Below are 12913 nucleotides of genomic sequence, written 5' to 3' on the forward strand. Positions count from 1 at the left end.
CCATGATGTGACACATGCCCGAATGCGACAAATGCCCGAATGGACACATGCCCGAATGCGACAAATGCCCGAATGGACACATGCCCGAATGCGACAGGTGCCCGAATGGACAAATGCCCGAATGCGACAAAGGCCCGAATACCAGTAACCTAACACCCCTTTTTTAAAGAAGATTCTATTATCGGAAACTGGTATAAATATTCGCCCATGAAACTATGGCAGCATCAACTACAACATATTTCTTCGGCTTTCTATAACGCGGACGAAACGTTAGGTGTAGGCCTATATTTAACTACAGTCTGTCAGAATATATTAGTCTTATAACAACATTTAGTATTTGCTAATAAAATAGATGTAGACTGGCTGATCTTCAGATTTCAGCAACAGTAACGTATAATTATATAAGTAGATCAAGACCCGATAGCAATGTAACGTAAAATAATTTTTGTATAGAATTATATGTTTACTTTAATTAAAAAACAAAAATAATAAATAAATAGAAAGCTGTCCGACTTGGTGGTGACGGTGTAACAGATGTAACATCAACATTTACTAAATGAGCATCTACTGAACGGTTTGCCTACCACCATATCACACGATCCTGACAACTTGTGTGTGAGACCCTTGATTTTGTATTGGTTAATATTTTTCCCAAAAAAAAAAATGTTTCCACACTTTACATTTTTGTTGTATCGGCATTGCATGTCATGTTTTGAAATTTACAGAAACATGTATGCATAAAGATCACTGTTTTGAATAATATAATTATATAACTTAAAAAAACTCAAATTAACATGATGCTTCACGATCTTTACGGTTTTAAAAATAAAATGTAGGTTTATTTTAAAAACATCTTTATTTTCCTAAAAAGTTTTAATTTTTTTTATGACGAATTAGATAGCAATTATTATGCACTTTTTTAGTGTTATCTCCCTTGTATAGTTTAAGTTAAAGAAATTGCAACTGATACGCAAGTTTAGATTTGTATCAAAAAATGATAGTAAAAAAAAACAAACCCAAAATGACTCAACAATCGACTACCAACAAGCAGAGCAGATATTTAACAAATAGCAAATTATTTTCTGGGTAACTACATGGCGGAATGTATGGCTAAGGTTGTGTACAACTACCTTTATAATGTGGAGAAAATATGTTTTAGTAAGTATTGGATGATATTGCTGCCAGTGTCACTATTCTCTACATGATGGATACTTATTTTAATACAATTTAATTTGTTTTCAAAATCTGACAATCATAAACTCAAAGATCACAACTTGTCGATTAAAAACGAGAATTAAGTAACAATTGTGGTTTAAACAATACAATGAACTATTTCGGTGCATCGATTTAGTTCAGTCAAATACATAAAGAGACGCAACTTAATTATGTGTTTTCATTTACGTTTTATTTAATTGAAAGACAAAGTTTGAAGTTTAATAAAATAATTTAAGAATTGTTATTAAATGTTTTTGTTTTCATGTACGTGTGGTTAATTTTAATTCTTTGATAAATTACAAAATGTAAGAAAAAACAAAACAATCTATATGAAAACGTATACTCCACAAATATTGCACTCAATATTTCACTAAATGTTGGAGCTATCTTTCATTTATCATAATTCAGAAAGTCAATATTTTTAACCGATGGCTTATCTATAGATTTAAGTAAAGATGGGGATACGGTGTATGTATGGTTGTTATGTTGTCTGTGTGTCTGGTGTAGATTAAATAAGGTCACTAAGTTTAAATTTATTTTTATTTGATGGTGTCTTCAAACTTCACTGGTACTTGATAACTGACAGTTTTATTTAATACAGTTAAAAGTAAAACACAACTGCAAAGTATCCGTCTAAAAAATGTATTTTCCATCACACTTAAATGTGCCCCCCCCCACGCAATCAAATAAATTACATTTGACAAAGTACAGTAAAACATGTCCCCTCACATCAACATGTTACTCCCTGTGTCACGTGTAGACAACATGTTATATGTCGAGTGTAGACAACATGTTATATGTCGAGTGTAGACAACAGGTTATGTGTCGAGTGTAGACAACATGTTATGTGTCGAGTGTAGACAACAGGTTATGTGTCGAGTGTAGACAACATGTTATGTGTCGAGTGTAAACAACAGGTTATGTGTCGAATGTAGACAACAGGTTATGTGTCGAGTGTAGACAACAGGTTATGTGTCGAGTGTAGACAACATGTTATGTGTTGAGTGTAGACAACAGGTTATGTGTCGAGTGTAGACAACAGGTTATGTGCCGAGTGTAGACAACATGTTATGTGTCGAGTGTAGACAACAGGTTATGTGTCGAGTGTAGACAACATGTTATGTGTCGAGTGTAGACAACAGGTTATGTGTCGAATGTAGACAACAGGTTATGTGTCGAGTGTAGACAACATGTTATGTGTCGAGTCTAAACAACAGGTTATGTGTCGAGTGTAGACAACAGGTTATGTGTCGAGTGAAGACAACAGGTTATGTGTCGATTGAAGACGACATGTTATGCATTTTAATCCCAACAAGTCATACTGGTCAAAATAATTGTATCGACAATTACACCTGTCCCTTATAATAATTGTTTTTTTTTTGTCAAAATGAAAAAAAAGGCATTTCAATTATAATTTATTTTACAGGCATTTAAACAAATGATAAGTGACTAAATTAAAGTATTTCTCTTTTAAAATATCTAAACAGACAATCATAAGTGACTTTTGTTTCTGTGCTTATGATATATCAAATTACCTTTATTTATCCTTGTATAATTTCGATTATTAAGGTTAATGAAAAAAAAGCAATATAAAACACAGAGTAAAATAAAGGAGATAAAATGCAAAAATGTTTTAAAATATTTTGAGAATATCATTAGCGGTTGTTAATAACAGGCATTCCTTTCATGACTAACAGCTCAACCAGATTAGTGTTAATTTTGTCAGTCTGGGCAATAATATCAAATGTCCATTGTGTATCTGTTGCTGGCCTTTGGAATGTCATCTCCATCAAACATAACAGATTGATCTAGTTTCCTAGTTACAAGTTCATTGACTTTCAGATCCGGCTGAGTAGACCATTTATCCTTCAGTCCTATGAATGTGTCAATATCTCCACTGTTAAAGGCATACAGAAGATCAACCAGCCATTGTTTACTGTGCCCTTCAAGTATGCCAAGATATCATGGGCAAGGAGCTCACCAAAACTGTATACACCCTCGCCTATTACAGCCGCTAATTAAAACAATATTAAAAGCCCTATCTGCCTGTTCAGCTTTTGGCATGTCTATCAGATGTATGCAGCCTAAGAATCTAAGGGCCACTTCATAGTACTGAGTATGGTTGCCCATTAGTTTAAGATAGTTGCTCGTTAGTCTATAGAAGCGTCCATGTACTATGGTCACTCCATCTATTTCATTTAAAATCTTCTCTCACTCTTCCATTAGGGCCTTCACTGGAGGGAATTCTTTATTCTGGAGATAGATTTTACCCATTGTAGTCATACACAAAACATTTGACTTCTTCACTGGCTTTAACTTAACTTTATATTTCATTTTCTCAAGAAAGTATATGGCTTGTTTCGGATATGGTAATTGTTGGACAACATAAACACATAGCTCAGCAAGAGAGAGGAGGTGGGGGGGGGGGGGGCGGGGGGGGGGGGGGGGTCGATTATGTGCTCAAAGTCGGACAGGGCATTTTCATAGAGCCGTAGTATTCCATCTCCCTTTGAAAGGATAGTTTCTTACAAACTGCAGAAGTCTTAGAATTGATGCCATATTTTTTGTTGTATAACTCTTGAGTCACCATTTAGTGGAAACATCTCCGTACTTTTCTTTGTTGTTCTGCTAGATAACCAGCTACGTTAGGTATGATTGATATGTTTCTAAAATTTATTATTTCTATCGTCCACAGATATTTCTTTCTTTCTGTGACAACATATGACGTTAACATACTAGGACGCAAGTCTCATCGTCAATTGAACAGACCTAATATGTTGTCTTTGATAAATGTATAACTCTTGGCAACTGTCTTTGTGATTAATTTAGTCACCTCTTATTTTAAGACACATATATGAATAAAGCTTTACCTGTTTCCGTGTATCAATATATTAACTTGATAATTTAATAGTATGCAACTATCGGCCTTTTTTAGTATTTAAAAATAAAAGTAAATGACATCAATTGCAGTTGAAGTAAATGTATAGCCCTTGATATGTTTTGGAATAAGACGGTAGTGTATTGCAGTATTAAAATTGAATATTGAAAAACCGAGTTGGCATACAATGACGTTATATTAATGTTCCATGTCAACTGCTTGAAATAACACATTATTAGGTGACCTGACATATGCCAGATTATGCTGTCATAAACTGAATTATATATGTAAAATATATGTTTCATTTATAATTATAAAGCTCGATATTAATTAACCAATCAGTACTTAACACGCATTTAATTAGACCAATCAGTAAAAGAGAAACATTGTCTCTAAACAAAATCACTGTTTCTATGATTGTATAGACAGCGGTAGCTTATACACACTGGTACCCCTGGCTATAACACCATGTTTGTAAAATAAAGAACAATCTAGAAGTCATTATTGTAAAATGTATTTAATTAAAGGACATACACGAGTCCACAGTCACATAATGTTTTTTCTAGGCCGACCCACATAATTTGTGAGAAAATGTTTGTAATAGTTTTCCAATGTTAAATGTTGAATAGAACATGTGATTATATTGTTTGGTTTGTTTCTATGTTGTGCGTTTTATTATTGTTATGAAGATATTTAGAGATATGATAGAATGCACACTATAACTTTTTTGACACAACAGTTATAGTTTTTACATTTCTCTTTTTACACATGAATACATGATAGAGTTAGCAAAACGATTATGTTATGGTTACTTATAGTTTGTACGAGGCCTAGACATTACGCGTATACATACATATATCTATGGTGTATTTACCTTTCAGTGATACTGTAAATCTCTAACGTTTGAGGAATAACTACAGATATTACCACTACATTTTTGAATCATATCGTTGTTCATATCATTGTCCGTTCTAAATTTTCTCTCAACCACATATTTAATTATTAATTTTTCCAAGGCAAAAAAATTGCTTCTGTAGGGGTCATCCATAAATGACCTAACTTTTTTTTTTTTACGATTTTTACCTCCCCCCTGCCACTCCCCTTAGTCACACGTAGTCACAAAAAGACAGATCCCCATACAATGACGTCACGCATCAGCCTACAACCCCCCCCCCCCCTCAAAACTTCCGTTGTATGTTCCTTAAAACAGTTATATTTTCCCATTTCTTGTTTGAACTCTGTCAACATAAAGTGTTTTAATTAATTTTTATTACAATTTATTAAAACATTTTTTGACGAGAAAGAACAGCTAAAATTAGTTTTCTAGCATTGCTTTTTACAATGCAAAACAATCCCCTCCCTCTGATCGCACACCGTTACAAAATTACGGACCCCGCCCCACTTTTCCTCCTAAGAGTGTGACGTCATTTATGGACACCCCTAACCCGAGATAATTTTCTTCTCAATCGGCTTATGACAAATTCATAAAAAAAAAAAAAAAAAAAAAAAACATTAACGAATTTCGATTGCCCGAACGCCGTTTGCTGGAAGGCCGTTTTACCAAAACGTATTTGCGACAAACTCCTTCTTAAATGTTGCGGTGTTTTACAGTTTAAAAAAAAAAATAATTAATAACGCAATTTAAACGTTATAAACATATTTTACAGTTGTACCATTACAATTAATATTTCATACTGTATTGGTTAGAGTTCTAAATCAGTAAAGATTATATCTTGAACAAAATGTGTGTGTGTGTTTTTTTTTTTATTTAAATAAATCTCTGTCAAAGACCTTTGCCATTTTTATATGGAAAAAATTGCAAGGGAGACAACGCAAAGCAAATTACTAGCCGTTCGGTTTTTGTAAATTTTAGAAATATATATTTAAAAAAAAACGGTCAAAGTGTAAATTATCTGACAAAACTATTGTCACAGACTGTATTATTATGTATCCTTATTATATTGTGTTTTGCATGAATGAAGAGTACCTGGCTAGCGGAAGGACTGTCTGAGCGATCGTCATGTGTTTTTTCATGCTTTTGGGTGAGATCGCTCATTGACGTAAGGGGAGAGAAAGTTGTGAATAAAAGGGAGAGCAAAAAGGTGAACGGGTGTTGTGTGCTAGAACTTGAACCTGAAGACTGTGGCTGTGAATGTAGGATGTTACTACGACACTTTGTTTCTTGACTGTGATTGTACTTATACCAGTTGTGACCATGGATTTACTATGGATCTATTAATTCTCTGTACAAAGTGTAAATAAAGTTATTGTTTCACAACTACTGTTGCTCGTATGAGTATATTGAAGAACCCACAATAACAACAATGAAGAATACATGTTGTTACATATGGTGTCAGAAGTGGGCGTCTACTGTTACATATGATGTCAAAAGTGGTTGAAGAAGTGGTGCTACTGTTACTGATTCTACTGTTACATTGTCAGAAGCAATTGAAGAAGTGATGTTGTTACATTGGTAAATTATATTGAAGTCTGAAATCGTCAACGAAGTTACAGTGTTACTACAAGTGATCAAGAATTGTCACATTATCATTGTAAGCAGTTTTCAACGTTTTTGAAGTGGTCTTCCACTGTTTACCAAGTACGTCAAGTTCTTGAAAGTCATCTATCTACACTCAAGTCAGAAGGGTTGCTGTAGTCAAGTCAGACGTCTTGTTCAAGTCAAGTCATCAACGTGATAATTTTTATCACCTTATTTCGATATTGTCTCACCAATGTCGAGTAAATATCGTCTGTGTGTTTTTTCTGTTTGGATTTAGCCGATCAAGTTTTAGTGTTTCTTTTCTACTGTTTGGATTTAGCTGTTCAAGTTTTTTCTATATGGATTAGCTGTTTAAGTTTTTCTACTGTTTGGATTTAGCAGATCAAGTTTATTTTTGTAACTGTTCCTAAACTGTTCCTAAAGATGTCTTATCTAAAACTGGACAAATTTCTACTCTGTAACAGGCTACTAGAACTATTTTGAATTTTTTCAACTTTTTGGAATCAACAAAGTGAACTATTTTTGTACTATATATGTACTATGAACTTTTCTTGGATTACTAGATGTCTCTAATCAACTGAACAAAGCCAGAATACAAGAAAGGGTATTGTAAATTAATTAACATTTATCTATTGTCAACTAATGAATTTATATTTTATGTCATAAATAGAAAATATATCAAAATGTTATGTTTTGAAGAATATCTAGCACTAGCGAGGGCGCAAGGCATTAAGAAGATGAAGAAGCAGATAGCCTGGGCAAACACTCGATTTGACAGAGACATAGAAAAAGCATTAGAAGCATGGGACGAAGAAAATGAACAACCCAGACTAGCTCATGGAAAAGTAATAAGAGAATTAGATGGTGAGACAGAAATAGTGCGTAATAGATCAAGAGCTATTACAGAGGTGCAAAAAGAAGAAGAAATGTCAGATGGCTATAAAGTAGAGGAGACTGTACAATCAAAAGGAAAACGGAAAAAAAGAAACAGAAAACAGAGAGCAGATAATAGGGCTGAAACTATGAAAAAACAAGTTGGCCTACATGAACTAGCATATGAACAAGAACTATTAGAAATGAAAGCTATAACAGACACAAATGAACCAAAATTAGAAAGTGAACAGACAGAATTTAAAGCAGAACTTGAAGAAGTAAATATTGGCAACCTTTGGAATGAAGAACTAAGTAACATAGTCCAGGAAGAATTGAAACCCAAGGATAAAACAGAGGTTGAACTTAATAATGATTTAAAGGTGACAGATACATTAGAATGTCTTAAGATTGACTCTTTATTGACTCAAACGCAGGTACACGAGAATATTATTGAAAGTTGTATCGTAAGTCCATCAGAGAATGGCAGTCAACAAGAAACAAGTCCATCAGAGAATGGTAGTCAAAATGATTTAATAAACCCATCAGTCAATGGCAGTGATGATTTAATAAGTCCATCGGAGAATGGCAGGAATCATGATAAACTAATGATGATTAATGAATCAGTGAACTTAATAAGCCACAATGAAGAGAACGTACCTATTGAAGATTTACTTCGAAAATTGGAGTCAAACTATAAAGAAGATATACTAGAACTCAAGAATAAATTTAACAAAGAAATGGAGAAATTAACCCAGAAATTTATGTGTGAACTAGAATCAATAAAGAAGCACAAGGAAGTTAAGAAAGATGAAACAGTAACTAGAAACTACAATGTCATTGGTGCACAGAATGAAAGTAAAAGAAATTTAGCAAACTATGGATACAGTCAACATGTTAATAAGAATGTCATTAATGTCATTAATGCACAGAATGAAAGAAAAAGAAATTTAGCAAACTATGAATACAGTCACCATGTTTATAAGAAGCCAAAATCTAGATGTTTTTACTGCGGAAAAACAGGTCATTACCAAAATCAATGTTGGCATAGGTTGGCAAATCAGAGAAGAAACAATTATGTACACAGAAAGTCATGTGAGAAATACAGTAATTTAATAAATAATGTATCAAGTTCAAATCAAAATAACAAAAGTGTGAATAGGTATACTAATGGAAGTTACCGACGCAACACATATTATGAGAGGCCAAAGCAATGCCATAATATTTATATTGAGTTGGTTGATGAACCAAACCAACATACACAAAGCAAGATAACCACTGACGTTGTTCAGAAACCAGAGGAGAATATTAAAACAAATGAAGTAACACAAGTTACACGAAATCTAGGAAATGATTATGGTAGCACAGCTAAAAGATACAATTTGAGGGAGAGATGGCATACAGGTCATCGTCAACTGCACGAGAACGATTACTCATGCTATAGAGGATGCTAAGATTAAATTATCAATTGACAGTTTATTAATATTATAGTCTGTAACTGTAATATATAAATATCAAATAATGTGTTTGAGTAAACATAAATTGTGTACTATATCTAAAGAATGTAAACTGTATTATGTTAAACCTATTCTATACTATTAATTAACAGTGAATAAAGTAAATCAAGTAAAAGTTAGAGACTATTTATTCCGCATAACAATAAGACGGAAGTCTCAATGATGAATTGTATCAGTCGATACCTGTGAAAGGCAAGAATGTTGTGTTGTGACCTAGATATGACTGAAATGGGTCGACTAGGGGAGACAACAAAGTATATTACTCATGCGTGGTAATAACATACCTTGATGATAAGGAAGTTTTTTTTTTACCACATAGGATATAGTTATTTAAATTATGAGTTGAATTAAGTCTTTAAGTATTTTAACTATGTGTTATGTTTTGAAATTAAGTCCTATACCAAATTAGTTTGGTATATTATTTATCCCAACTGATGTAGTTTTTTTATACTACAGTTACTGGGTAATTGAAATGTTTTTTCCTCCTATGTGAATGTATATTGATGCATTAAATATTACATATAATGCTTGTACATTTAAAGTTTTTGTTCAAAACACTGACATATTTTAATTATCACTGATATAGTCACTACATACTGTTGTATTTGTATGCACTATAAATTTATGACTACAAGTGCTTAGTCTAAAATGAATATATTTTACTCTACTTTGAGTTATACACAATTTTTTGTTGTCTGGCACATGATCCTGCCCTACCAATACTGTATTTATAAATTTTGTTGTCTGGCACATGATCCTGCCCTACTAATATTGTATTTATAAATTTTGTTACACAAAATTTTATTCGAAGGGGGGACGTGTCACAGACTGTATTATTATGTATCCTTATTATATTGTGTTTTGCATGAATGAAGAGTACCTGGCTAGCGGAAGGACTGTCTGAGCGATCGTCATGTGTTTTTTCATGCTTTTGGGTGAGATCGCTCATTGACGTAAGGGGAGAGAAAGTGGTGAATAAAAGGGAGAGCAAAAAGGTGAACGGGTGTTGTGTGCTAGAACTTGAACCTGAGGACTGTGGCTGTGAATGTAGGATGTTACTACGACACTTTGTTTCTTGACTGTGATTGTACTTATACCAGTTGTGACCATGGATTTACTATGGATCTATTAATTCTCTGTACAAAGTGTAAATAAAGTTATTGTTTCACAACTACTGTTGCTCGTATGAGTATATTGAAGAACCCACAATAACAACAATGAAGAATACATGTTGTTACAACTATTTTAAAGTTTTAGAAAATATAAAAAAAATTAGTAGTCACGCTAATATTGATTAAAAATCATTATTGCTATAAAAGTTGAAAACAGTGACTTTAATGTATACATTTTTCTAAGACCAGCAATTTATACAGCATTATTAATACTTTTAGGTTGTCTGACAGGAAACAATTATTTTAACCAAGTTATTGATAGTTCTTAAAGCGGGCGATAAACTAGAAATCAGAATGCTCAGAAGTAAACAAACTGCTCGTAAATCAACTGGTGGTAAGGCACCAAGGCACAGCTTGCCACTAAGGCTGCAAGTAAAAAGTGCACCATCAACTGGAGGTGTAAAGAAACCACATCGTTACAGGCCTGGTACAGTTGCTCTCAGAGAAATTCGCCGTTACCAGAAATCTACTGAGCTGCTTATTAGGAAATTGCCCTTCCAGAGACTTTCAAGAGAAATTGCTCAGGACTTCAAGACAGATCTTCGCTTTCAAAGTGCAGCTATTGGCGCTTTACAGGAAGCCAGTGAAGCCTACTTGGTAGGTCTTTTTGAAGACACAAACATTTGTGCTTTTCATGCCAAGCGTGTCACTAACATACCTAAAGATATCCAGTAAGCCAGGCGAATTCGAGGACAGCGTGCCTAATTTTCTTTTAATGCACATTTTTTAAAGAAAACATATATATATATATATATATATATATATATATATATATATATATATATATATATATATATATATATATATATATATATATATATATATATATATATATATATATATATATTTGACAGACAAAATAGACAATTTTGGAAAATTGTATTTCCTGACCACTGTGTATTTGGACGAGTAATTAAAAATTCTTCATGGATACGGAATACTGAAACCTACAAATTGGATATTCTTTATTAAAAAAATATGAAATGGAGAAATATGCTGTCATTGCATCTTTGGTTGTAATTTGCTTTTAGTTGTGTGGTCAGGTAATAAAATATTCCTTTGACATAAAAGTGCAGCAGCAGCATCTACTTTTCATAATATATATTACATGACCATAAATCTCAGTGAAAATTTTTAAATGTTGTCGGATTTCTTTTGATGTCAATGTTTTCAATTATCCACGTTCAGCATGTTTGTAGTCGTAGTCTCCATAACTCATCCTTTCATTTTGTAGCATGTGTACTTCTGTTTTTCTTTGCTGTAAAATCAGTTTTTTAATTTATTTAAAAAAATCAAATGGAGAACTGGGTCAATGCTCTTTGTAAGTCATTAAATCATAATTAGTCATTGTATGAACATAAGACATTTATCTGATCGCCATAACTTCAAAAACAAAACATTGTAATTGTTGCTGGTAGGTTTAATAAATGTCTTAGTTAAAGTAAAAAAAAAATAATGCATTATTATGTAATAAACTATCATTGATCAGTCAGAAACAATATAATGACAGTACAACAAACTGACCTGTCACGTGGGACGGTCAGCTGACCAAGAGTTGGTCAGTCTAAATTGAAAGGTAAACGATGCTTTTAATTATAAAACAGTGAGATATTAAAAATGTCAATGTCCATATAAGACAATGTAACTATATTTGATACATTTAAATGGTTATATAATACGATGTAATCATATTTACAATATTTAAAAGGAAACATAATAAAATATAGCACTAGCTATGCTATATTATACGGCCTATATACAGTATAACCATACCTAATTACGCCGGGACTTTAAAATATTTACATTGGAGTGCTACGAATTATCGCAAGGTATGTCTGGTATGTCTCTAATGTGCCCAGCATATGTTCGGCAAGGGTCTAACATAGACGTTGTCAGGATCGTGTGATATACGGTAAGGTAAACCGTCTAGTAGAGGTTAATTTAGTAAATGTTGATGTTACATCTGTTACATCGTCACCATCAGGTCGGTCAGCTTGCTGTTTAATTGATTTTTTTTTTTAAATTAAGTAATTCACTAATAATGCCAAATATTATCTTACACTTTCTTTTCATCAAATCCGGAACTACCTGCATAATCATAGATTATGGCTGCTGAAATCTGAAGAAAAGCCAATCTACATCTATTCCACTACTATCATCAGCATTCCCAAATGTCGCTATAAGACTATAATATTCTTACAGACTGAAAAGAAATATACATAAGCATGTCGTTTGAGTTATAGAAAGCTGAAATAATATTTAACAATGTTGTAGTTGATGCTCATACAGTGTTATGTAACAACGACAAATCTTGTTATACCAACAGCTGTAAGCATGTAATTGTACACTATGTTGTAATAGAATCTGTTAAATATATTGTTTCAGTCACTTACCAGTTCTATTTTTCTAAAAATCTAAGGGAAACAACACAAATAACATAAAGTTCATTGCCATCAATACAGTGTTGTTTTAAAAATAATCAGAAATTAAAATGTATAAGAAATAAAACAAATACTTTTAAATTGTAATGACAAGTAACTTGGTAATTGTGAGCTACCTACTTTTTTAATATTATAAGTTGCATGTTGTTGTGAACATAAAAAACAGTGACTTTACAATAATCGTATTTTAAAGACAAATGAATATGTTCTAACATTCATTCTTTCAGCATTTTTTTCTGTCTTAAAGTAGAGCAATAAACTAAAAACTTTACATAGAAATTGCTTCACTGCCCCATTGACTCTCCCCAACCCATCCCCCC

General features: G+C 32.7%; 1 protein-coding gene across 1 annotated transcript; it reads left to right on the top strand.

Annotated features, from left to right (window-relative positions):
- The first annotated feature begins 10446 nt into the window (after positions 1–10446).
- LOC131939044 (histone H3.3-like) lies at positions 10447–10876 on the top strand. Its single transcript, XM_059297292.1, has one exon. The coding sequence runs from the start codon at positions 10447–10449 to the stop codon at positions 10825–10827; it is 381 nt and encodes a 126-aa protein (XP_059153275.1). The 3' UTR covers positions 10828–10876.
- Positions 10877–12913: the final 2037 nt, after the last annotated feature.

Source organism: Physella acuta, unplaced genomic scaffold (assembly GCF_028476545.2).
Source record: "Physella acuta isolate Inbredline_101_S28 unplaced genomic scaffold, ASM2847654v3 ptg000264l, whole genome shotgun sequence".
NCBI lineage: Eukaryota > Metazoa > Mollusca > Gastropoda > Physidae > Physella > Physella acuta.

What these genes read in the sequence shown, in the direction of transcription:
- LOC131939044 (XM_059297292.1), top strand. Translation starts at nt 10,447, where the DNA reads ATGCTCAGAAGTAAACAAACTGCTCGTAAATCAACTGGTGGTAAGGCA.